The 27,077-nt window shown below is 38.5% G+C and overlaps 1 protein-coding gene across 1 annotated transcript in view; it reads left to right on the forward strand.

Moving 5' to 3' along the window:
* The window catches only part of CNTN4 (contactin 4), a 331,989-nt gene that overhangs the window by 177,987 nt on the left and 126,925 nt on the right, over positions 1 to 27,077 (forward strand). Inside the window, exon 10 of the mRNA XM_007450035.1 lies at positions 13,873 to 14,023. Within this exon, the coding sequence (XP_007450097.1) occupies positions 13,873 to 14,023 (151 nt within the window). The remainder of the gene's footprint in view (positions 1 to 13,872; positions 14,024 to 27,077) is intronic.

Consider the following 27,077-nt stretch of genomic DNA (forward strand, 5'->3'; position numbering starts at 1 on the left):
TGTGGAAAGGTGTATTTGAACAGCTAGCAAAGTGCATCTTGTTCTTTCACCTCTGAATTTTCCAGGCTATGCCCTGGTGGTCTGCCCCTCCAGCTCCATTTTTCACCATGTGCCCCTTTCCTTCTGCTCTTCAGCAATGCTGAGCTTTCTGTGCTGCACGTTCACCACCCTCCCGTCCTCCACAGGCCACTGGTCCACACTGTTTCCTCTGCCTAGAGTGCTTTTCTGTCCCCTCTTCATGTATCATGCTACTGTTGCGTTTTACATTTGCTTATGTGATTTTTCTGTCTTTTTCTCTAACTGTCCTATAACTTTCCCATGATGTCATGGACCATATTTGGTTTAACTCATCATTTAATCCTCAGGACTTAATACAATGTTGAAGCACAAAGTATGTGCTCAGTAAATAATGAATGAATGAATGTAAGGATGAACGACTGTACTAAGTGATGAAGGAGTTGAGAGACTGTTAAAAAAATGAATTAATGAGTTAAGTAAATCATTGAAAACACAAGTTAAGTGATTTAACAAACCTATGGGCATTAAAAAACAAAACAAAACAAGGAAACAAGAACTCCAGGCCATCAACTTGCATTTGTCTTGTAGAAAAATCTTGACTCTGACTTCAGAATTTATCTTAAATATCTAAGCAGCAGTTCTTCTTAGTGATAACATAATAGAAAGATTATAAATAAGAGAAAGGCAGCACACAAAGGGAGCTGATTCCATAAGCCCTGATAATTTTCCCAGATTCAGAGGCCTGACTTGCCCTTCTGTAAAGCACTCCTTGGTGCCTGGACTGTAGATCTGACATGCAAAGGTAGTTGCTGCCGAATTGAATGTCCTTCCACCCTCTGCAAGGTAAAAATGGATGGAAAAGCTTCCATAATTGTTGTCCTCACCAAATTCTTTACTTGAACCAACATCCCATCAAAGACAAGAATTTGTGAGAGTTCACGAGGCTGCAGTCTTTCTCAAAGAGGCCTAGGAGAATTCTTTTCTCCCGGAGTCATCATCAGCTTGGCTTGGCCTGCTGTAAGGATGACCTAAACACACATATCTCCCACCCTATAAATATTGAGCAATAATTCCAGCTTCCTCCAGGACAAGTACAATGATCCCACCGTGGCCAAATGGGCTCTGATTATTGGTAGTTAGAACCGATTCTTGTGGAGCACAGTTCATGAAGGTAGATTGCTTCGGATGTTCTGCAGAAAGAAGTGTGTTCTCTATTAAACACTATGTCAACTGGTTAGCAGAACAGCTAAAACTGAGGGTGTGTGGCCTAAGAAATGAATCACATAGTCCTGAAACCTTCTAAGTGAGTGCTGGCCAATTGCTAAGTCTGGGGACGCCATGATAATTTTAAAAGATTTTGTAGGTCCCTTAGTTGAAATGAAAAAATTTGACAGTAACAGATGACTGGAAATCATGGGACGTAGTCATGGGATAAAGATAGAGGATGACTAAAGTCCCAAAAGCAGAGCCAAAAATGAGAAAGGCTGTTAAATGATTTTTATCAAGAGCACGTACCCACAGCTGAACATAACAGTATGTAGAGATGTGTATGTGTGTATACATCCATCTCTATATATCCATATCTATATCTGTCTCTATATATGTATGTTATGATTTACATTTATATATCCCAAGATCCTCACCAGATCCTTTCCCTTCCCCCTACCTGGGGTTCAAGGCCTGTGAGGTGGTAATCACTGCTTCAACTCTTACATTCAGGGGTTTATTTCAAATCATTTCCAGTTGGAACTAATTCCAAATGAATTCTTGATATGAGTCCTTTCTTAAGTCCCTTGAGATCAGCAAGCAAGATCAGTAAAGATAAGATAAAAATGCCTGAGAGGTTATTTAATGCCGGATTTCAACCTGGTTGAGTATGAGAATGGTAAGGCATGTCAGTAAATGATACAGGCCAAGCAAGTGGTGAAAATAGTAAGTCTTCCAGAAATTCAGGAAAGAGTTTAGCTAATGGACTGGGCTAGTCAGGTGAGCTTTGAAAAATAATTTTTGTACAGGCAAAAAAAAAAAAAAAAGAAGAAGAAAAGGACCAGGAATATTGAAGAATAGAGTGAAATGGCCTGAACAGAGGTTCAAAGTTATAAAACATCTGGATGGTTTCTTGCCCATAGAGAATCCTGAATGTCTTTCAGAATTTTTGATTCAAATACATAAAGCATACAGGCAAACTTTAAACTTGAAAGAGAAAGATGGAAAAATTAATTAACGGCCAACTTTAGAGGATCTTAAACAACAAGTATAGAAGCTCCCTCTTTAATATCCCATTTTTCCTGCCCCCCCCAAAAAAAAAATCACGCTAGTATATTCCAAGTGACTCGAAGGGCAGTTAAGTATTGAGTGGGTGAATCCTAGAGTCCATCTGAAGTGAAGGAGGGAGAAGACATTTGACTATTTAAAAATAGACATAAATTAATATTGGTTAACTTGGGTAAGCTCTCATACGATTGTGTTTCACAAGTCACTTTGTTTCTTGTCGAATGGTAATAGTTTGACTCTTATGGATCAAATAACTGAGCAGTTATTACCTGTATTAGAATCTTAGAGAGGTTGAAATGAACAAAGAAACAAAATGAAAACAAGATACTTCAGTATGAGGAAGAAAAAATGGAGGTTGGTTCCAGCTATCGATCAAATTTCAGCATCCTCCAATGCTAGAGAGGAGATTCCCTTTCATGCTGGGTAATAGCCCTAAACTCATGAATAAGAGATGGTTAGGAAGCATATATTTAATAGGCTTTTCCCTTGGTCTTGTTTTATGTGTTCTGTCTGGGTATTTCATGTATATGTAATGTATCTATAATGAATGGATTGAAACTGCTAAATAGTTAACCTAGGTGCTAGGTGATTTACTCACCGGGTGGGTGAATGCCATAGAGAGACTTTTACTTTGAGGTCAGTATATTAGAGTAGGCCTGGTTATGAGTACATCAAATAGAAATGTCCTTGTTTGTGACTGACCTATTGCAATTGATAGTTTATTATTCCTCAAGGCAACTGTTCCCGGACTTTTTCTCCTGTGTTAGCCTAGGTCATGGATGAGATTCACTCGTGTGACATATGCTCGTGGGCATCCCTGGGGTGCTACACAATTCCCTGGGTCATACCATCATCACATCTCTATCTCCACTTATGAAGGCATGTTGGAGTTAGAGTGAATAGACTCTCATAATCCTGAGGAAATTTGAGTCTTTTATAAAAAATATAATTTTAAAAAACAAACTAGGTATTTTATTGATTTAAAAGTAACTTTTCTCATGAAATATTTCTATTCATGTTTAATGTTTGTGTCCACTTAGGTACATGATCATATTGGTTCTAGGGAATGCTGACTGAATTGCTAAACTTGAAATGTTCTGTGCTGTTCCGACAGAATACTAATGTCATTCTGTATATATCGTGTGGTAAGGAAAGAGGATGCCTAAGCCCTTAAAAGCAGAGGCAGGGATTCAGGTACCTATGAGTCACTGGAGGAGTGTCCTCTGGGAAAAACCTGGAAGAGAAAGCAAGCTAGGGAGGCGATGGAGGGCAGCTGAGCAGGGACATGATCTCAGATGAAGTCTCGCCTGTATCGCATCGTGGATGGGGATGTCTAGAGTATAAACTGCATCTCAGAGCTATTCCCACCTTTGGCAAGGAGGCTGGCCTTTCAAAAAAATCTCTGTATCAGTTATTCATTGGACTGCCCTTTAGGTGGTGGTAGCAATGGCAGGGCAGATGGAGCAAAACCTCTCAGTCAATTTCCCAGAGAGGGGGAGACAGCTGGAGATGTTAGACAACCAATGCTCGCAGCAGCTGGGGCCAGAAAAAAAGAATCTGAGTGAGGGTACCAACAATTCTATACAGAAGACAAGTGATTTGCTAGAGCAAGATGCTTGGGTACTGGGTCCAGTTTACCTGGGTCATAACCAGCAGTGTCACTAGAGTACCTTTGATTTTGAAATGGGATGAACTATCTCAAAGAGCAAGTGGGTGTCTTCACATTCAAGCGCTCGTGAATGTGACCTGAATTTGCCAAGACTGTGTAAGGGATAGACGTAGCTTCACCCCGAGGTGTTTCCGTCTGATGGTTCAGGACCGTGGGGATTCTCCTGGCCCATGTGGTGGAGAACATCAGACCCTGGCAGGACATTCCAATGCCATTAAGGAACTGATGGTCCAATTAAAGTGAGGTGCAGGCTTGAGCAATTATCTGGTTAATTTGGCATTTGTCCAAATGATTGGCTCACAAATTAGAAAAGCATTAAGGCTAAACTGAAAGTTATTTCACAGGGACTTCCACAAGTGCTCATCTGCATCTGATTTCTCAACTGCCTCGTTGAGCCAGATTACAAAATAATCAAATGTGCTGATTTGCATCCAATGCTGAGCGGGATCAGCATCCAATGAGAGGACGGACGCCTTTCTTACCCAAATGTCATCTAGGCAGGAGCTTTGAATAACGCGTCCTGAAAAGGGGAAGCTATGCACTTGGATCTCAAATGCAAATTTGGTATCTTTTAACAAGTTGCTAAGCCTACATTTATCAGTAAAATGAGGGTGCTACTCCTCATTGCCAAAACTAAAAGAGATCACATGTGAAAACTTCTTGCAAATCTAAAAGTGTAGCAATATAGTAAGATGTGTTTTGTTTGTTTGTTGCTGTTTTTAACTAGTATCCATACCAGAAGCTTATAATGTAGACAGCTGCACAATCACCAGAAAAGCCCATTTCAGTGGTTCTCAAATTGTGCTGCATATGACAGTCATCTGGGGAGTTCTTTAAGAGCCCAATACTCTACCATCCTCCCTACCAACTAATTCAATCCCTGGGCCTGGGACCCCGGGACCCTTTATTCCTTAAAGCCGCCCAGGTGTGGTTCCAATGGACAGCACAGTTTGGGAACTTACTGCTGTAATTGATTAGATCAGAAGGTAATTAATTTTCCCATGGTATTGATTCTCAAACTTTACCACGCATGAGAATCACTAGAAGGACTTGTTAAAACACAGATTGCTGAGCGCTACCTCCAGAGTTTCTGACACCGTAGTTCTGGGGTGGTGCCTGAGACTGTGTATTTCTAACAAGTTCTCAGGTGATGCCGATGCTGCCGGTCCAACACTGCACTTGGGAAACCACGATCCTAAAATAGGAAATCTAGCCTGAACAGAGGGTTTTTTGTTGTTGTTGTTGTCTGTTTGTTTAAGTTGAATATGGTCTACCTGGCAAACCTTCTGATTTGGATCAGGACTCTGAAACTGAAGTCCTTCTGCAGGAGAGAAATACCAAGCATCAGAGATTCCAACCATGTCTTAAAGGCCCCATTTTACCAAGATGGTGAGTTAGAATTAGGCCCACAGAGTGACTTTGGCTGCCATGTGAGGATTATACTTAGATGTTCTTGGCGTCTCCCTTCGGTGGCTTAAAGCCAACTGAAGGGAGACTTCGAAATCTGAAGGATAAATATTATGACAATTCCTTATGTCATTTCCCCAAAAGAAATGCCTTCAGTGAGTTAGAGTTTAAAATATAACTCAGGAATGCAGCCCAAGGCATCACTGAGTCTTAATCGCATGTACTGTTGGCCCACTGTATCTGCAAATTCAGTGTTGTTGGATTCAACCAACTGTAGATTTCAGAAGCTATGGATACTGAGGGCCGGATGTACCTATCCTTCCACCGAAGACTGAGTTTTCTGTAAAAGTGCTATGAAGGCATTATCCATTCCAAAGTCCTTAGTCCTTTACATAAAGGCATTTCCAATAAATCGTTAAGGTGTAGAATCAGGAGGAAAGTTTGTCTTCTAAAAAATTATATGGTTTGGTTTGGTTTGGTTTTTTGTTTTTGTTTGTTTTTTATTAGTTAGAAGGAGATATATTCTTTTTCCCTCTGCCCATCACATTGACTTGTCTGTTTGGGCTTCAAAGTAGCTCACTTTATTGTAATAAGTCTAGTAAGATAGTTTCCTACCTTTCCTATGTTTGACATCAGCCATATTTTAAGTGTATTTATTACTTTATGTCTTTTATCATTATCTGCTGCAAGTCTCTGTGAATTAATAAATAAATAAATGAAATATTTTTTCTCTCCACTGCTTTCTGGCAGCAAATTGATTCTCTTTTAGTAGCCTGACCCAGGGAGTGTTAGAATTGGTGTTCACAAAGATTTAGCAGTGAGTTTCCAACCTTGATGCATTTTTAAACTACTTGGGGGGTCTTGTTAAATTCAGATTCTGATTTCAGATCTGGGGTGGGGCCTAAGAGTCTGCATTTTTAACAAGCTCCCAGGTGATCACCAATGCTTCTGCTCTGAGGATCCCTGTTTTAGTGGCAAAAATAGTAAAATTTAAATTCTCAGTTCCCCTTTCATGGTGGGTAGAGTTGAGGAGGACCTCCAAGTGATTCTTATGATCAGTTAAATTTAGGTGCCCCATCTAAGGTCTGCTCTATAGAACCCTTTGTTATGCAATCTTAAGCCATCCCAGCAAAGTAGCTAACTTGTAAAAGCAAGTAGGAGTTGGAGGGAGGAATAATGATTTGTTGGTAGAACCACTCTACTTCCAATTAACCCATGCTTCCATGATTGAAGCTAGTATTGACAAAAGCTCTATTAATCACGTGAGACAATTTCTTCTAGAAACAGAGCGTTTGTACCAACAACATTCCAGCTTTTTTTTCCCCAACATGAACAGACATTGGCTCTTCTAGGCTCCTGAAGAAATTCATTTGTACTTAGTATGACGCATGTTGCTTTTAATAAAGCCTTTTGAATGTGGTTGAAAATAAGCATAGCGCAAAGGCAAAACAATTTTTAAAAAAGCAACAAACAAAAAAACAAAGCAAAAAACTCCTTCAGTTAAGTGCCTTATTGAAGGAACATGATAAGCAAGAGATCAGTCACTGCTGGGCTATATAAACATCACTTGTCCACATTGTAGTATGTTTCTCTTGAGCCCTCATGTCTAGGTCAGGGCACGTGTAGCTGAAGCCCTTAAAACTGCTGTGCTATTGTCACTCACGAAGTGTCAGGATACAGATTCTTTAAACAGAGTGAACCAATCAAAGGAATTGGAAGGGAACTGAAGTTCCCTTCTTCTCACCACTGGGTTGTCTGGGAGTACCCGGGAGGAAAGGGAAGACAGTCATGTGTTGCCTCAGAGAAAGGCCCAAATCTGGGGAAAGCTGAACTCCCAGGGCCCACTTGCCCTGTACCCTTCTCCTAAGTATGTGCTTCAGGGAAGCAGGGAAAGGATATTATGTGCCGGAGCTAGTTCATATTGGCAGGAGTTGAATTGATGTATCCTTCTCAGTTCAGCGTTCAGTGACTTCTTATTGGTAGCTTGAACTCGGCCCTAATGGGAATAATTAGACCACAGAAATTGGCAAGCACCGAAAACCAAATTCTTTGGTGTTTTTGTTTTGCTTGCAGAGCCAGTTGTTAAACATCTACCATCACACCAGTTCATGTGGTGTGGGAATGTAGCCAGCACTCTGCATCTGCCAGTTATGAGGAGCTGGCTGTATTCCTTGCACTATGCTATTCAAATGAGGGACTATAGTATCTGTGGATTTTGGTACCTTCAGGGTCCTGGAGCAAATCTCCCTGTGGAGAGCAGAAGCCAAAGGACAACCGTATCAACAGCCCAGATTGTTTCTTGAGTAATTCTGCTTCATTTGACTGAGGTCCAGAGAGGACAGAGTGTCCTGTACACAAGCCAGGAAGTTCAAGAAGCCATTTACAACCCCACTTGGATAAAAGAAAGGGCTGTGATATCTAGCCAAAGCATCATGAGAAGGGAATTTCCTGTCTGGAACTTAATTCCTGAGTTTTCTCCTACAACACACATTAATTCAGCACATACTGATCGAACATCTACTTCGTACCAAGGACTGTGCTAAGTCCAAGATCCATAATTCATAGTCTCTGCCTTCAAGGAACTGATGAGCTAATAATTGCTAATAGCAAGTACTACCGTTTCTTAACCACTGGAATTCCAGAATTCTCACAGTCTAATTACCCTCTTCTGTTAAGTCAACAAATAGAGGCTTCCCTGCTGGTGCAGTGGTTAAGAATCCGCCTGCCAATGCAGGGGACACAGGTTCGTGGCCTGGTCTGGGAGGATCCCACATGCTGCGGAGCAACTAAACCCGCGTGCCACAACTACTGAGCCTGCGCGCCTAGAGCCCGTGCTCCGCAACAAGAGAAGCCACCGCAATGAGAAGCCTGCGCACCACAGTGAAGAGTAGCCCCCGCTCACCGCAACTGGAGAAAAAAGCCCGCGTGCAGCAACAGACCCAACACAGCCAAAAAAAAATTTTTTTTAAATAAATAAAATTCAACAAAGATTTTGATCTCATGACAAAGTTACTCGTAATCAAATGTGGCATTGTACTGCCATACACTACTTGTTTAACCAAGGGCACAAATATGTGTGAGTGTTTAGGACATTGTGCCAAGTATAATGGAATGTCACTAACTTGGACTGATATAGCAAGGTCAAGTGCTTCCAGATATTTAAAAACACATACTGTCTTATGATCATCATACAGATAGGGTAGCTCAAGGGAGGTTAATAGGGGTTTAGCAGCTAAAGCTTTTAAAACATGTAAGAATGATTTTCAATCAACATGTTAATTATTGTATAAGAAATGACATTCTAAAATGGCTTTAAAATCTTTTTCTTTGAATAAGAAAGATTCCACCTATGTCTACACAATTAATTTTTGGCTTTCAAACCTTTATAAAAAGAAAAAAGGGCTAATCTGCATCCTACTTGTTGACAGAGAAAGTGTTGAAAGATCCTGAAATGGTTCCTGTGCTTAAAAGTATTTGTCAGTTATCATAGTGCCTGAAATGCCAACAGTAAAGATGAATTTCTCATCCATACCAGGATGGGTAAGATATAAGATATGACTACTCAGCAATAGAAAGGAGCTCACCTAGCAACCTGGGTGGATCTCAAGAGCATTATGCTGACTGAAAAAAAGAAATCCCATAAGATCACATATGTATGATTATATATATACATTTATATAAATGTATATATATATAAAGGAAGCATTGCAGCTTATGGTGGCAACTGATAGATTTGCAGAGTTTGGTAACACTAGAAATAAATTAAGTAAACGAAGTAGACAAAGAGAAAAGATTTAAATTTATAATTCCATTTTTATTAGTGAAAGACATTCAAAGACATTTTATATATAAATAAATAAATAAATAAATAAATATATATATATATATATATATATATATATATATATATATATATATAAAACTATAGAGTTGCAGAACAGATTGGTGGATGCTAGGCATAGGAAGGACAGACAGGAGGGTGTTGGTTGTGCCTCTAAAAGGGTAGCCTGAGAGAGATCTTTGTGGTGATGGAAGCGTTCTGTATCTTTATTTCAGTGGAAGGTACAAACATCGAAGTATTTCATAAAATAACATAGAACTCTACACCCTGTGCCCATGATCAATTTCCTTGTTTTGATGTTGTACTATGCTCACATAAACTGTAACCACTGAGAGAAACTCAGTAAAGGATACACAGGACCTCTCTGTACTATCTTTGCAACTTCCTATGAATCTATAATTATTTCAAAATAAAAAGGTTTTTTTTTCTGTTTTCAAACAAAACTATATTTCTTTAAGCTTTTCAGCTTAAAATGCTCTAAAAATGGTGGTGGTGATACTAGAAATAGCAGAGGGGAAGAGTTGGTATAAAGGACTTACTCCGGGAAAATATTGAACTAAGTACTTTATGTACAATACATGTATTTTATTTAATCTGCAAAGCAACCTTGTGACTGTAAATGTTATTTGTTTGGTTTTATAATAACTTTCCCGAAAGAGCAGGAGCCCGTAAACAAGAGCTACCATGGTAGGAGGAGCCCTGGGGAAACGGGACAGTTCAGTGAATGAGACCAAAACCAGCAGAGCAGACTATTAGAGACTTAGAAGGAACACATAATGTTGATGTTAGAACAGAAAACTCTTACTTCAGTATTTCTTGACAGTCAGAGAGGATGATTTTGCATCAGCCATTCTAAAATGATGGACCTAGAAAGAAGAATATTTCCAGTATAGCCAGCTTTCTAGTTACCTACCCAGCAACCAGGAGAAGTTTGGGGTTTTAGTATCTGATACCAGCACTATCTCTTCAGTAGTGGAAATACTTGAATGAATATATGTACTCTGGGTTTATTTTTATGAAGTGATGAGGTAATAAAGATAATAAATAAAAGTTAAAATAGTATGAAATCCTGAACTTCTAAAAGAGCCATCCTTAATAGTCTCCATCAACTGGCAGTGTTCCCAGTGTTGTGTCTACAGACTATGATAGAACAGGCACACATAATTATCCTTTCCCCTTCAATAATAGAGTAACACATCACACCCATCTATTTCCCAGATGGGACTGCCACTGCACATCCCATTAAGGAGTTATCATTCTTACTATCTCTCTTGAGGAATGATCCTAAGGCACAACTTCAGTTTTCAAGGGTTCTGTTGGCCACTTAAAATACCCTTGACATGTGACCAAGAGCCATTTAATTAAGTAAAAACAAACAGTTCAGAATTGCATAGAAGGCTTCTCTCAGCCGGATGATGCTTCTCCTAGGTAATGTAATGTTAATGAATTAAAGATCATTGATAAATAATAAAAAGTTGATTTCCCACAGGGAAGAGGTCCTGTAGTGTGGCTTATTCCAACACTGGGTGAGCAGTGCCCCCTAGTCGTCCATGTAGGAAATATTGTCCTCGAAGTGTATTAGATTTAGCAAAAGAGGATCTCCCAGGATTGGTGCTACTCTCAGACTCAAGTGGGTAACTTGACAATTGGTTTTATCTTTTCTGAACTACTAGGAACCCACTGAAATCTCACCTTCAAAGTGCACTCACTTTTTCCAGTGCCAGCAAAGGTTGGATTCTAACAGTGCCCTATTGGGACCTTACCAATAACTTTTAAAACCTGATTCTCTGTGAATGTCAAATTAACAGGGCCATTTTACTTTGCCTTCAAGCCTCTCCTCTCCTGATTACTAACTCTCCTGGTTAGTAATCAGAAGAAATATAAGGTACAGACATGAAAGAGCATCAATGCCACAAGCTTTAGCGTATCTCAAGTGTGAAAGATGGTCACAAAATGGCAGAGTATTAAGGCACCATTAATGGATCAAGTATTCAAAAACAGATGAAGGTCTAACAATTTTGCCCTAGGAAGCATTGCAGCTTATGGTGGCAACTGATAGATTTGCAGAGTTTGGTAACACTAGAAATAAATTAAGCAAACGAAGTAGACAAAGAGAAAAGATTTAAATTTATAATTCCATTTTTATTAATGAAAGACATTCAAAGGCAGTCTTATCTCTAGGATATCCAAAAGATAATATGCACATACATAGTACAGTGCAAATTCTTTTGACACTGGAATGTGTGTTTTCCGCCTTCTGTGTGGCTGATATCATGCTGTTTCAAAGCGTAAACGCAATACATAGTTTTTTGACAAATACACCCATGTGTTGTGCATGGTTTGATTTATGTAACTCATTTCAAATGCAACTGCAGAATTCCTGTTGAACAGATGAAAAATGTCTGCCTAAAGTGATAAAAATGTGTTTAGAAAGATATAGTTACAAGAAGCGATTTTTATATGTTACAGATTTGTACCTCCATTTCACACAATACCCGTTTTTAAAATGTTCTAGAAACTTGAATTTTTTTTTTTTTTTTTACATTAATGTGTCAGTTCAGGTGTTCCCATAAGATGGGAGTGAGTCTATTCTGTTACAAGAACCTTTCTGTGGGACTTCCCTGGCGGTCCAGTGGTTAAGACTCCGTGCTTCCATTGCAGGGGGCACAGATTCCATCCCTGGTCGGGGAACTAAGATCCCGCATGCCATGCGGTGAGGCCAAAAATTTTAAAAAAGTAACTTTGTGTTGGAAATTAGCCTGTGTGGGAGTGGCAAATGAGGAAATGAGGTCAGTATAGCAGATGCTGGCTTTGTCTATATCACTAGTTCCAGCAACCGAGAACAAGGCCCACTAACTCAGGTCAACACAGCTAGCCAAGGCAGAAAGCACATTGACGGTGACTCCCATTCAGCCTACATTTTCCTCTTGACTGAGTTTGGTCACGTACTCTAACATAGCGATGTTCAGAGCGTGGTTCTCTTCTGCACTTTGTACTTGCTTTATACTTTACCAGTCTCAGCTCTTCTCTCTTCCAGCTCCCTTGTTTCATCAAGCTGTCTTCATACACATACACACACACACTGAAGTCCTGTATTTTTTGTAGTATTTATCTATTAGGGATTTAATCTGTCTTTTTAGTCATGCTAACATATTTACTAGAATGATTATTGTTTTTGTTAGTATTCCTGTTACATAAATATTGAGTATGTCTGTCCTGACCTTATCTTTTTCAGAACCCTATAATTTTTATTATGTGATTTTGCAGATCATACAAGGAATGCATCTATCTAATTATAGCAAAAACATTTGTACTTGCACTCTACTTATTAATTTCATTTATCATTATGGAATTACACTTCGAATTATAGATTCCCCTCATGAATCCAAGGAGCACAGACTGAAGTATCAATTGCCTGCTCGATTCATTTATTTACTTTAATCTTCACATAGTAAAACCAGCCCCATGTGTACACTGCATCACCCCATTAAAAAGTAACCTTTCCATCTTTCTTTCTTTCTAGACACTGAAAGTATTTCCATGACAAACGCACTTAATAAAGGTTTACCTTGCTTCTGCTGAAGCCTGCTTTTATTTTTTTTAATCACCAGCTTACGGTTTGGGTACGTTTAAAAAAACTGACCCCTGTCCTCCCCACCCACATACATACACACTCACTACCTGTCCTCTTTTAAGTAATTTGTGGTTAGCATTTAACTTTCACATTCAGCATGGTACAAAATCTTAAATTCCGTCAGGTCAAATGGCAGTGAGTTAGGGATTTTAAATATGATAAAATTAAGATTCCAGGAGATGAATCTGTGCTCACAACATATCCGAAAACATGTTAATTCATCTAATGCAGAAGAAAATAGAGATTTTTCAGAAAGGCCCCTTCTATATTTCTGTAAGGATACAGATGTATGTCTTTTGTTTTAGGAAAGAAAGAATTATTTAATGTTATATCCCCATAACTACATATTTGGTGTCAACATGAATGAATTTTTAGAACACTGGTAGTGAGGATAGAATCGAGTTTTGTAAGAGTAAGACACAATTTATCCAGCAAGAACCAAGCACTGCATTGGGCAGTAGTAGTGGAAAGCTGAACAAAGTCGTTGATTTTAAGGAGAAGCTTTACAGATGGTGATGCTATAGACATTTCAGCACATCTTCTGACGGAGACATGCACAGAGTGCTATGGAAAAGAGCAGAGGTGGTAACTACCAATGAAGGGAAGCTTTAGTCTACACAATCAGAAAAATACCTTATGGGTTTTTGTTTTGTCTCTCCCTTTTGCTTCCCTGAAATTTTTAAATTTATCTTCATTTGAACATGAAATAATTTTTTTTAAAGAATCACTCAATAAGGTGATAGAATGTTCTATATTTTGATCTTCACGTTGGAGTATACCAAATGCATCAAGCTGTGTGCACTTACAACTGGTATATTTTACCATATACGAATCACAGCTCAACTTTTCATAATCTATCAAAACATCCAGTGCTACTCCCTTTACTTCAGAAAAAAATGTAGCATCCTCCCTTTGATGCCCAAGACATCAATAAGTCCATTACAGAAAGAAAAAAGCTATAAAGAATGATCTAGTGGGGTTTTTTCTTCCATAATAATTAATTATTCTATTTTCTATATTCTCTTCCAGCTGTGGGCCCAGATTTTTCAAGAACCCTCTTAAAAAGAGTAACTCTTGTCAAAGTGGGAGGTGAAATTGTCATTGAGTGTAAGCCGAAAGCCTCTCCGAAACCTGTCTACACCTGGAAGAAAGGAAGAGACGTATTAAGAGAAAATGAAAGGTATTATCTTGAAATATTTTTAATATTTGATTAACCTGCAATAATTTATAGGTCTGTTATTAATAGTCTTAGAGGGAAGAATTTACTCTCTGCTCTTCATGAATTAACTGTTAATCAAAGAACTGAAGCTTTGGAAAAGGGTGGTAAATTAGTTGGTCTTTATAATCCTTCTTAATATTAAGATTCTAGAAAGCCCTTCCTGCACAGAGAGGTCGCATGATCCCTCTTGAAGGCTGTTGGAGCTGCCCAAAGATGAGCAACTAGAAATAATCTTTCTTAATTTTAGCCTAAAATTTATTTGTAGGTTTGCCCACTTTTCTCCATCCTACCTCCTTTTTGTATAAACAAGTAAATCCAGTTCTTCTTTGCGATGACAACCCCTTCAGATATTTGGCAGTGGCTAGTATGTCTCTTGTTAGTCTCTCCTTTTTTGGAGCTAAATATTTCTAATTCCAAAACTCATTCTCAAATAAGATGGTTTTGATCATTTTAATCATGTCTTTGTGAAACAGAGTTCCAAAAAGAAACTTTTTTTGAAAAGTTTTTTTTTTCTTTCTGATATCTAAACTCGTCACCTGTGTTTCCTATTGTAAGGGAATTACGTTTAGAAGCCATGTTGTTTATACAGTGTAATTACAGAGGTTGTTGGGGTTTTAGGTCACATTGTGACAGATGGCAGGTATCTCTTAAGACCTTTTCTTGGCCATCACCTCCATAAAATATATCCCCCACCCCTTTCCGTAATCTACTCAATCTGTTGGAAAATGATAATTGCACATGAGTCCATGTCCCATATCAGATCACATTTACCAGCTCTATACATAACGATTTTCATGGATGCTAAAGGTCAAGTACTCAAAGATGCAGTTGGGGAAGGCTGTAAAAATGTGTATGTATCAACTTTATACCTGTACACCTTTGGATTTGCATATGCAGAGTAGATCATTGCACTGATGATGTTGTCCTTATTAATGATTTTTGCAAACAAACCTGATATGGTTTATAGATGGTGTATTCACATATATTAAATTTGTAATATACATCTCTCTCTGATTTCTATCATATCAAGAAAGCAGTATAGTTTACAGATTATTGGCATGGCATTTAAATCTGGAGCCACAGTTGGAACTTGAGAGCACAGTTTCTTATTTTATGTACCACATGTATTGCTTAGATTAAGGCTGCATTTTTAAAGTTTTAATATAACCATGATATAAAGAAAACAATTTTTTTAATAATATGGATAAGAGACAGACATGTCAAAAACCGTGAATGAATGAAGCTCGAGCAACGTGGTAGATCAAAATCCAGGAGAGGCAAAGAAGCTTTGCCACTGTCACAAGCAGCTTGCAGTGTCTTAAAACAACAAAAGGAAATTTCCCATCCACACTGCACGCGCACCAGGGATCTGCTGGGGGTTTTGCTGCCCTCTAAAGTATAGGCTGGTAGAATAGCACTCTCTGGAACATTCGAATTGCAGAAGGAAAAGAGGGTGGCTAAACATGCATGGGCTCTTAAAGCTTCTGCCCAGAAGTGAAACACTTCTTTTTCACTCATGTTTCAATGGCCAAAACAAGTCACATGGCTCTGCCCAAATTCAACCCAGTAGGGAAATACAGTCTTACTATGTGCCTAGAAGAAAAGGGACAGCCTAACATTTTGAACAGTATTAATGATTGTTTACCACTGCCATAACTTAATCATTGCTATAAGTTGATTAAATTAACTTTGGGAAAATGATATATCAATATCAAGAATTATTTTTAATAAGTGAATTTAATTGACTGTTTCTACCACTTAGCTTACCACAAAGCTTATCTCTCTCCAATTTTTGTTTTCTGACTTGATTAATGGGGTTCAAATATTGCTTCAACATTTATGTGGCACTAAAGGTATCTTTAAAGCGAGGGAACTCCCCATCATTACTCAAGTCTTGGTATTTATCACCTCCAGTGTCACCAGGCATGACCCGAACTATCAGTATTAGCACTTTTTCTCTCCATGGGTGCTGTGTTCTCACAGTTTTATTTCTCCCTGCTACCTCACTCACAATGTATTAAACAGATAGGTTGATTTCCCTAATGTAAATGAATCCAAAAGCTGGCCAGGTGTAATTTAAAGGGGAATGGTGGGGACTTCAGTGTATGCCCCATCCAAGGGAGACACCTGCCACTCAATTCTAGCATATTTTTGCCACCAAATGGAGATGCAGGGCCGTTGCCTCCCCACCATCTCATTTTTCAAGGGAAACTAGAAATAAGGAATTTAATTTGAACTATCTTAATTTTTAATCATCAGCACCTTTTTAAAATTTTAGTGTTAGTACCATATGGTCCACACATCCATGGACCAAGTTTACTCCATGGGCTGCTGGTTTTTAAGTTACAAGAAAGACATAATCTCAGCTGAACATCCTGTAATTTCTGAAAAGTGTAAAAAATAAGAAAGATATTACCATTATTTTCTCATTGGCAGAGGAGAAATTCCACCATTTTCCCCTATTTTTTTCTGATAAAGGAGAAGCATAATTAAGTAGATAAGTGAACAAAAGCAATCATATGTAGAATTCAGAAGTGAAAAATTTTAGAATTCCTATTTTAGGAAAGGATTGACATTGTTAGAACAACACAAAAGGAAAAATTCTTTGACTGTGTCCAGTGTTGTTGAGGAATACTTTCTAATATACTGACTTGCTAGCCCTAATTCTTTTTTTTTTTTTTACATCTTTATTGGAGTATAATTGCTTTACATTGGAGTGTTAGTTTCTGCTTTATAACAAAGTGAATCAGTTATACATATGTTCCAATATCTCTTCCCTCTTGCGTCTCCCTCCCTCCCACTCTCCCTATCCGACCCCTCTAGGTGGTCACAAGGCACAGAGCTGATCTCCCTGTGCTATGCGGCTGCCTCCCGCTAGCTATCTATTTTACATGTGGTAGTGTATATATGTCCATGCCACTCTCTCGCTTTGTCACAGCTTGCCCTTCAGCCTCCGCATATCCTCAAGTCCATTCTCTAGTAGGTCTGTGTCTTTATTCCTGTCTTACCCCTAGGTTCTTCATGACATTTTTTTCCTTAAATTCCATATATATGTGTTAGCATACAGTATTTTTCTTTCTCTTTCTGACTTCCTTCACTCTGTATGACAGACTCTAGGTCCATCCACCTCATTACTAATAGCTCAATTTCGTTTCTTTTTATGGCTGAGTAATATTCCATTGTATATATGTGCCACATCTTCTTTATCCATTCATCCGATGATGGACGCTTAGCTTGTTTCCATCTCTGGGCTATTGTAAATAGAACTGCAATGAACATTTTGGTACATGACTCTTTGTGAATTATAGTTTTCTCAGGATATATGCCCAGTAGTGGGATTGCTGGGTCGTATGGTAGTTCTATTTGTAGTTTTTTAAGGAACCTCCATACTGTTCTCCATAGTGGCTGTACCAATTCACATTCCCACCAGCAGTGCAAGAGTGTTCCCTTTTCTCCACACCCTCTCCAGCATTTATTGTTTCTAGATTTTTTGAAGATCGCCATTCTGACTGGTGTGAGATGATATCTCATTGTAGTTTTGACTTGCATTTCTCTAATGATTAATAATGTTGAGCATTGTTTCATGTGTTTGTTGGCAGTCTGTATATCTTCTTTGGAGAAATGTCTGTTTAGGTCTTCTGCCCATTTTTGGATTGGGTTGTTTGTTTTTTTGTTATTGAGCTACATGAGCTGCTTGTAAATTTTGGAGATTAATCCTTTGTCAGTTGCTTCATTTGCAAATATTTTCTCCCATTCTGAGGGTTGTCTTTTGGTCTTGTTTATGGTTTCCTTTGCTGTGCAAAAGCTTTGAAGTTTCATTAGGTCCCATTTGTTTATTTTTGTTTTTATCTCTGTGTCTCTAGGAGGTGGGTCAAAAAGGATCTTGCTGTGATTTAAGTCATAGAGTGTTCTGCCTATGTTTTCCTCTAAGAGTTTGATAGTTTCTGGCCTTGCATATAGATCTTCAATCCATTTTGAGCTTATTTTTGTGTATGATGTTAGGGAGTGATCTAATCTCATACCTTTACACATACCTGTCCAGTTTTCCCAGCACCACTTATTGAAGAGGCTGTCTTTTCTCCATTGTGTATTCTTGCCTCCTTTATCAAACATAAGGTGACCATATGTGCGTGGGTTTATCTCTGGGCTTTCTGTCCTGTTCCATTGATCTATCTTTCTGTTTTTGTGGCAGTACCATACTGTCTTGATTACTATAGCTTTGTAGTATAGTCTGAAGTCAGGGAGCCTGATTCCTCCAGCTCCGTTTTTCGTTCTCAGGATTGTTTTGGCTATTCGAGGTCTTTTGTGTTTCCATACAAATTGTGAAATTTTTTGTTCTAGTCCTGTGAAAAATGCCAGTGGTAGTTTGATAGGGATTGCATTGAATCTGTAGATTGCTTTGGGTAGTAGAGTCATTTTCACAATGTTGATTCTTCCAATCGAAGAACATGGTATATCTCTCCATCTATTTGTATCATCTTTAATTTCTTTTATCAGTGTCTTATAATTTTCTGCATACAGGTCTTTTGTCTTCTTAGGTAGGTTTATTCCTAGGTATTTTATTCTTTTTGTTGCAATGGCAAATGGGAGTGTTTTCTTGATTTCACTTTCACCTTTTTCATCATTAGTGTATCGGAATTCCAGAGATTTCTGTGCATTAATTTTGTATCCTGCTACTTTACCAAATTCATTGATTAGCTCTAGCAATTTTCTGGTAGCATCTTTAGGATTCTCGGTGTATAGTATCATGTCATCTGCAAACAGTGACAGCTTTACTTCTTCTTTTCCGATTTGGATACCTTTTATTTCCTTTTCTTCTCTGATTGCTGTGGCTAAAACTTCCAAAACTATGTTGAATAAGAGTGGTGAGAGTGGGCAACCTTGTCTTGTTCCTGACCTTAGTGGAAATGCTTTCAGTTTTTCACCATTGAGGATGATGTTGGCTGTGGGCTTGTCATATACGGCCTTTATTATATTGAGGAAAGTTCCCTCTACACCTACTTTCTGCAGGGTTTTTATCATAAATGGGTGTTGAATTTTGTCAAAAGCTTTCTCTGCATCTATTGAGATGATCATATGGTTTTTCTCCTTCAATTTGTTAATATGGTTAATCACATTGATAGATTTGCGTATATTGAAGAATCCTTGCATTCCTGGAATAAACCCCACTTGATCATGGTGTATGATCCTTTTAATGTGCTGTTGGATTCTGTTTGCTAGTATTTTGTTGAGGATTTTTGCATCTATGTTCATCAGTGATATTGGCCTGTAGTTTTCTTTCTTTGTGACATCCTTGTCTGGTTTTGGTATCAAGGTGATGGTGGCCTCGTAGAATGAGTTTGGGAGTGTTCCTCCCTCTGCTATATTTTGGAAGAGTTTGAGAAGGATAGGTGTTAGCTCTTCTCTAAATGTTTGATAGAATTCGCCTGTGAAGCCATCTGGTCCTGGGCTTTTGTTTGTTGGAAGATTTTTAATCAAAGTTTCAATTTCAATGCTTGTGATTGGTCTGTTCATATTTTCTATTTCTTCCTGGTTCAGTCTTGGCAGGTTGCGCGTTTCTAAGAATTTGTCCATTTCTTCCAGCTTGTCCATTTTATTGAGATAGAGTTGCTTGTAGTAATCTCTCATGATCTTTTATATTTCTGCAGTGTCAGTTGTTACTTCTCCTTTTTCATTTCTAATTCTGTTGATTTGAGTCTTCTCCCTTTTTTTTCTTGACGAGTCTGGCTAGTGTGGTTTATCAATTTTGTTTATCTTCTCAAGGAACCAGCTTTTAGTTTTATTGATCTTTGCTATCGTTTCCTTCATTTCTTTTTCATTTATTTCTGATCTGATTTTGATGATTTCTTTCCTTCTGCTAACTTTGGGGGTTTTTTTGTTCTTCTTCCTCTAATTGCATTAGGTGCAGGGTTAGGTTGTTTATTCGAGATGTTTCCTGTTTCTTAAGGTAGGATTGTATTGCTATAAACTTCCTTCTCCGAACTGCTTTTCCTGCATCCCATAGGTTTTGGGTCGTCGTGTCTCCATTGTCATTTGTTTCTAGGTATTTTTTGATTTCCTCTTTGATTTCTTCAGTGATCACTTCGTTATAAAGTTGTGTATTGTTTAGCCTCCATGTGTTTGTACTTTTACAGATCTTTTCCTGTAATTGATATCTAGTCTCATAGCGTTGTGATCAGAAAAGATGCTTGATACAATTTCAATTTTCTTAAATTTACCAAGGCTTGACTTGTGACCCAAGGTATGATCTATCCTGGAGAATGTTCCATGAGCACTTGAGAAAAATGTGTATTCTGTTGTTTTTGGAGGGAATGTCCTATAAATATCAATGAAGTCCATCTTGTTTAATGTATCATTTAAAGCTTGTGTTTCCTTATTTATTTTCATTTTGGATGATCTGTCCATTGGTGAAAGTGGGGTGTTAAAGTCCCCTACTATGAATGTGTTACTGTCGATTTCCCCTTTTATGGCTGTTAGTTTTTGCCTTATGTATTGAGGTGCTCCTATGTTGGGTGCATAAATATTTACAATTGTTATATCTTCTTCTTGGATCGATCCCTTAATCATTATGTAGTGTCCTTCTTTGTCTCTTCTGATAGTCCTTATTTTAAAGTCTATTTTGTCTGATATGAGAATTGCTACTCCAGCTTTCTTTTGGTTTCCATTTGCATGGAATATCTTTTTCCATCCCCTTACTTTCAGTCTGTATGTGTCTCTAGGTCTGAAGTGGGTCTCTTGTAGACAGCATATATATGGGTCTTGTTTTTGTATCCATTCAGCCAATCTGTGTCTTTTGGTTGGGAGCATTGTCCATTGACATTTAAGGTAATTATCACTATGTATGTTCCTATTCCCATTTTCTTAATTGTTTTGGGTTCGTTATTGTAGGTCTTTTCCTTCTCTTATGTTTCTTGCCTAGAGGAGTTCCTTTAGCATTTGTTGTAAAGCTGGTTTAGTGGTGCTGAACTCTCTCTGCTTTTGCTTGTCTGTAAAGGTTTTAATTTCTCCATCAAATCTGAATGAGAACCTTGCTGGGTAGAGTAATCTTGGTTGCAGGTTTTTCTCTTTCATCACTTTAAATATGTCCTGTCAGTCCCTTCTGGCTTGCAGAGCTTCTGCTGAAAGATCAGCTGTTAACTTTATGGGGATTCCCTTGTGTGTTATTTGTTGTTTTTCCCTTGCTGCTTTTAATATGCTTTCTTTGTATTTAGTTTTTGACAGTTTGATTAATATGTGTCTTGGCGTATTTCTCCTTGAATTTATCCTGTATGGGACTCTCTGTGCTTCCTGGACTTGATTAACTATTTCCTTTCCCATATTAGGGAAGTTTTCAACTATAATCTCTTCAAATATTTTCTCAGTCCCTTTCTTTTTCTCTTCTTCTTCTGGAACCCCTATAATTCGAATGTTGGTGCGTTTAATGTTGTCCCAGAGGTCTCTGAGACTGTCCTCAGTTCTTTTCATTCTTTTTTCTTTATTCTGCTCTGCAGTAGTTATTTCCACTATTTTATCTTCCAGGTCACTTATCCGTTCTTCTGCCTCATTTATTCTGCTATTGATCCCATCTAGAGTATTTTTCATTTCATTTATTGTGTTGTTCATCATTGTCTGTTTCATCTTTATTTCTTCTAGGTCCTTGTTAACTGCTTCTTGCATTTTGTCCATTCTATTTCCAAGATTGTTCCTTGCATTTTTGTCTATTCTATTTCCAAGATATTCTGCTGTTGATCCCATCTAGAGTATTTTTAATTTCATTTATCGTGTTGTTCATCATTGCTTGTTTCATCTTTAGTTCTTCCAGGTCCTTGTTAAACATTTCTTATATTTTCTGCATTGTATTTCCAAGATTTTGGATCATCTTTACTATCATTATTCTGAATTCTTTTTCAGGTAGACTGCCTATTTCCTCTTCATTTGTTAGGTCTGGTGGGTTTTTATCTTACTCCTTCATCTGCGGTGTGTTTTTCTGTCTTCTCATTTTGCTTATCTTACTGTGTTTGGTGTCTCCTTTTTGCAGGCCACAGGTTCATAGTTCCCGTTGTTTTTGGTGTCTATCCCCAGTGGCTAAAGTTGGTTCAGTGGGTTGTGTACGCTTTTCCCAACTAACCTATTTCAAATTGTAAACACCGCCCCCATCCTCTTTCCATGCTTTATATTTTCCATAGTTCTTATCACCATATAACATGCTGCATATTTGCTTTTTTGTTTTATTATCTGTTTTCTCCACCCTCCATTTAATCATAATGTAAATTCCATGAAAACAGAGACGTGTGTGTGTGTGTGTGTGTGTGTGTGTGTGTGTGTGTGTGGCATAAACAATACAAATTTAACATCATACAGCCCTGGAGGTCATAAGTCTGAAATGGTTCATCTTGAGCTAAAGTCACGTGTTCCTCCCGGAGGTTCTAGGGGAGACTAGGTGTCTGGCTTTCTAGAGGTCACCTGCATTCCTTGGCGCATGGTGTAGAGCTAACAAAGTCAAGTGCAGTCCAGCTGAGTTCTCACAACACAGCACTTCAACCTCCTCTTCTGCCTCTCTCTTCTACTTTGAAGGACCATCATGGTTACATGGAGCCCTTTGTGTTTTGTCCAATTCTGTAACACTAGCATCTAGGACAATGCCTGGTATAGAGTAAGTTTTCAGTGAATGAAAGTCTAACAGGAACTATGGGTCTGAGTTCAGGAGAGTAAAGACAGAGACCTAGATGTCACCAGTAGATAATAAGCCATGGAGTGGAGAAGTGAATCCAGAGAGAGTTTTGTAGAATGAGAACACCTGTGAATCAAAGGAAGGAACCTTGAGGAATGGCCACATGCAAAGAATGGATGGAAGCAGAGCCCACTGGGAGGACTGAAGTGGGAATTCAGAGACATGGGGGAACAACCAGGAGAGCATAGTAAACAGAAACCAAGGGAGCAGAAAGTTTCAAGAAGGAGCAAGCGCTTGGTGCTTCCAAGCGGTCCGACAAAATAATGGCTCAAAGATGAATGCTGGACCTAGGAACCTTAACATCACCTTGGGCGAGCACACTGAGGCCGCAGTGGACACATTCTGAAGACAATAAAATGGTATAATTATCCATATTCTTAGGCATTCCTTCCCAGACTGAAATATATGTTTATGTTTGCCTGACCCCCATGGTATAATCAGAGCAAGTCTAACATCCTATGAGACTGTTCAACCCAAATAGGAATAAAATGCATGTGTCTTGTCTAGAGACTTTGAAGTCTTCATCCAAGGTGAAATTAGATCATGGCTCTAATTTGCCTCTCTTCCCAAAGGCCTTTGGAAGAGTTGAAATGCATGTAAAACGTGGAGGAAAATCCCAGCACAGGGCAGCAAAACTCCATGTTGTCTATAAGGTATGAAACTCTGGTCTGAAGACACTGGCAGTCTGGGAGGCAGAGCAAATGTGATGGCAGGTATTTGCCCAGAAGGCTGATGCAATCCTTGCGTGGAAAGGAAAGTTTATTGCTTCAGGCGTTCTGTTTCCCTTCTGGAGGCAGCGTGTCTATATATGTGCTCTTAATGAGAAACCTGCCCTCAGGATATCTCTTAGAGGGGCTGCAGAGGCATACAGCTCTGTTATTAGGAATTCTGCCCTGGGGAACAATTATGTTATTGCAATAATTAGAGGCACTTCATCTCCGTAATAATGGAAATCCTGTCTTGGAGGCAAAACAGCATCAAAGCAACTTGAGCATCATTGCTCTAGGTAGAATCTGTTGCCCTGCTTATTGGCAGTGCTATATCATTTAAATTTTACATGTGTAGTCATGGAAATAGGCAGAGCTTATCCTGCTCTCCAGTTCAGACCTGGAACTTTCCCCCGTTCCTTCCGCCTGTCTCTCCTAGAGCCATGCATAAAATAGTTATGGCTTTGAGTTCCCCTGAAGAGCAGTTGCAGAAGAGTTTAGAGACATTTGTTTTTAAATATCTGTAATGGTACACAGACCCTGTCCTGTGGAGACTCCATGAATTTAACCCTCAGCCACCAGCCTTTCCTACCTCAGTATAGTTATGTCATGTTGTTTTATGGCCAGGATTTAAAGTGATATCCAAATTCAGGCAGGGACTACCTGCCACCTGTTCTGTTCATATGCTCACAGTATTGGTTATGCCTCAGGATATGCTGGCAAGAGAACTGAATTTTTATGTGGAAGTATTTTCAAAAAGTTCCCCAATCTAAAGGCAACACCTGGTAAAATCCTTCTAGCTGTCTCCCATGTTCATTGTTTCTCTGTCAGTCAGTCCTCTGCCCCTGTCCTAGTTTCTGACCTTATTATCTCTTGTACAGACTTTGCAGCTGTTTAACTAACCTCTTAACTGGTTTATTTGAAACCAGCCCTCACTCAAATCTTCCACGAGATCAAACTTCCCACATCACATCCCTGATATATTCAATTCAGTAGACATCTGTCACACCCTTCCTCCGTATAAGACACATTTGAGATTATGAACATAATTTAAAACAGGGTTCTACAGTTGTCATTTTTTTTCATTGGAGTATATTTGCTTTACAAGGTTGTGTTAGTTTCTGCTGTACAGTAGAGTGAATCAGCTATATGTGTACCTGTATCCCCTCCCTCATGAGCCTCCCTTCCACCCTCCCCATCCCACCCCTCTAGGTCGTCACAGAGCACTGAGCTCTGTGCTATACAGCAGTTTCCTACTAGCTATCTATTTTACACATGGTAGTGTATATATGTCAGTGCTACTCTCTCAAATCGTCCCACCCTCCCCTTCCCCCACTGTGTCCACAAGTTCATTCTCTACGTCTGCATCTCTTTTCCTGCCCTACAAATAGGTTCATCAGTATCATTTTTCTAGATTCCATATATATGCACTAATATATGATATTTGTTTTTCTCTTTTTGACTTCACTCTGTATGACAGACTCTAGGTTCATCCACATCACTACAAATGACTCAATTTTGTTTCTCTTTATGGCTGAGTAATATTCCATTGTACGTATGTGCCACATTTTCTTTATCCACTCATCTGTCAATGAACATTTAGGTCGCTTCCATGTCCTGGCTGTTGTAAATAGTGCTGCAGTGAACATTGGGGTACATAACTCTTTTTGAATTATGGTTTTCTCAGGGTATATGCCCCGTAGTGGTATTGCTGGGTCATATGGTAGTTCTATTTTTAGTTTTTTAAGGAACCTACATACTGTTCTCCATAGTGGCTGTATCAATTTACATTCCCACCAACAGTGCAAGAGGATTCCTTTTTCTTCACCCCCTCTCCAGCATTTATTGTTTGCAGATTTTTTGATGATGATCATTCTGACCAGTGTGAGGTGATACCTCATTGTGGTTTTGATTTGCATTTCTCTAATGATTAGTTATGTTGAGCATCTTTTCATGTGTTTGTTGGCCATCTATATGTCTTTTTTGTAGAAATGTCTATTTAGGTCTTCCACCCATTTTTTGGTTGGGTTTTTTGTTTTTTTGATATTGAGCTGCATGTATATTTTGGAAATTAATCCTTTGTCAGTTGCTTCATTTGCAAATGTTTCCTCCCATTCTGAGGGTTGTCTTTTCGTCTTGTTTATGGTTTCCTTTGCTGTGCAAAAGCTTTTACGTTTAATTAGGTCCCATTTATTTATTTTTGTTTTTATTTTCATTACTCTCGGAGGTGGGTCAAAAAAGATCTTGTTGTGGTTTATGTCAAAGAGTGTTCTGCCTATGTTTTCTTCTGAGAGTTTTATAGTGTCTGGCCTTACATTTAGGTCTTTAATCCATTTTGAGTTTACACACAGAAATCTCTTGCATCCCTATACACTAACAAAGAAAAATCAGAAAGAGAAATTAAGGAAACACTCCTATTTACCATTGCAACATAAAGAATAAAATACCTAGGAATAAGCCTACCTAAGGAGGCAAAAGACCTGTATGCAGAAAACTATAAGACACTGATGAAAGAATCAAAGACAACACAAATAGATGGAGAGATGTACCATGTTCTTGGATTGGAAGAATCCACATTGTGAAAATGACTATACTACCCAAAGCAATCTATAGCTTCTTGGATTGGAAGAATCCACATTGTGAAAATGACTATACTACCCAAAGCAATCTATAGCTTCAGTGCAATCCCTATCAAATTACCAATGGCATTTTTCAAAGATCTAGAACAAAAAATATTACAATTTGTATGGAGACACAAAAGACCCTGAATAGCCAAAGCCATCTTGAGAAAGAAAAATGGAGCTGGAGGAATCAGGCTCCCTGTCTCCAGACTATAGTACAAAGCTACAATAATCAAGACAGTATGATACTGGCACAAAAACAGAAATATAGATCAATAGGAACAGGACAGAAAGCCCAGAGATAAACCCACGCACCTATGGTCACCTTATGTTTGACAAAGGAGGCAAGAATATACAATGGAGAAAAGACAGCCTCTTCAATAAGTGGTGCTGGGAAAACTGGACAGCTACATGTACAAGAATGAAATTAGAACACTACCTAACACCATACAGGTGTCATTTTGAAAGGGAAAAAATTTCTACAGTGGTTTAAAGGAAAGAGACTTTTCATCTTTTACAGGTATAAATTTTATTTTTTAACAGTATATAAAATATCATTGTATAGTCTCAACATGCATATACATATTCATATTTTGATATACATGCAGAGAAAAAGCCTGGAAGGGAGTTAGGAGTTGGGAGTATGGATTTCTTTCTTTCTCCTTTCTTCCTTCTTTCCATCCTTTCCTCTCTCCTTCCTTCCTTCCTTCTCTTTACAGTTATAAATTTTGTGTTTATGGGTATGATTATTTTATTAATGTTTATTTCCCATAACAGGCTGAAATGACCATGAGCAAAGATGCCATGTGTGTTTGAGCACACGAGTGCCCCCACTCCTGGTACTCTGCCTAGAATACCGTAGATACTTAGGATTTTTGTACGAAATGAATGAACCAACCATCCTGCATTATCTGATTCTTAGAGGAGATCAGTGGAGAAGGTGGTGATGGGATATTTAAGTGAAAGGAGCAGCAGGA

The sequence above is a fragment of the Lipotes vexillifer genome, unplaced genomic scaffold, assembly GCF_000442215.2.
Source record: "Lipotes vexillifer unplaced genomic scaffold, Lipotes_vexillifer_v1.1 scaffold1041, whole genome shotgun sequence".
NCBI lineage: Eukaryota > Metazoa > Chordata > Mammalia > Artiodactyla > Lipotidae > Lipotes > Lipotes vexillifer.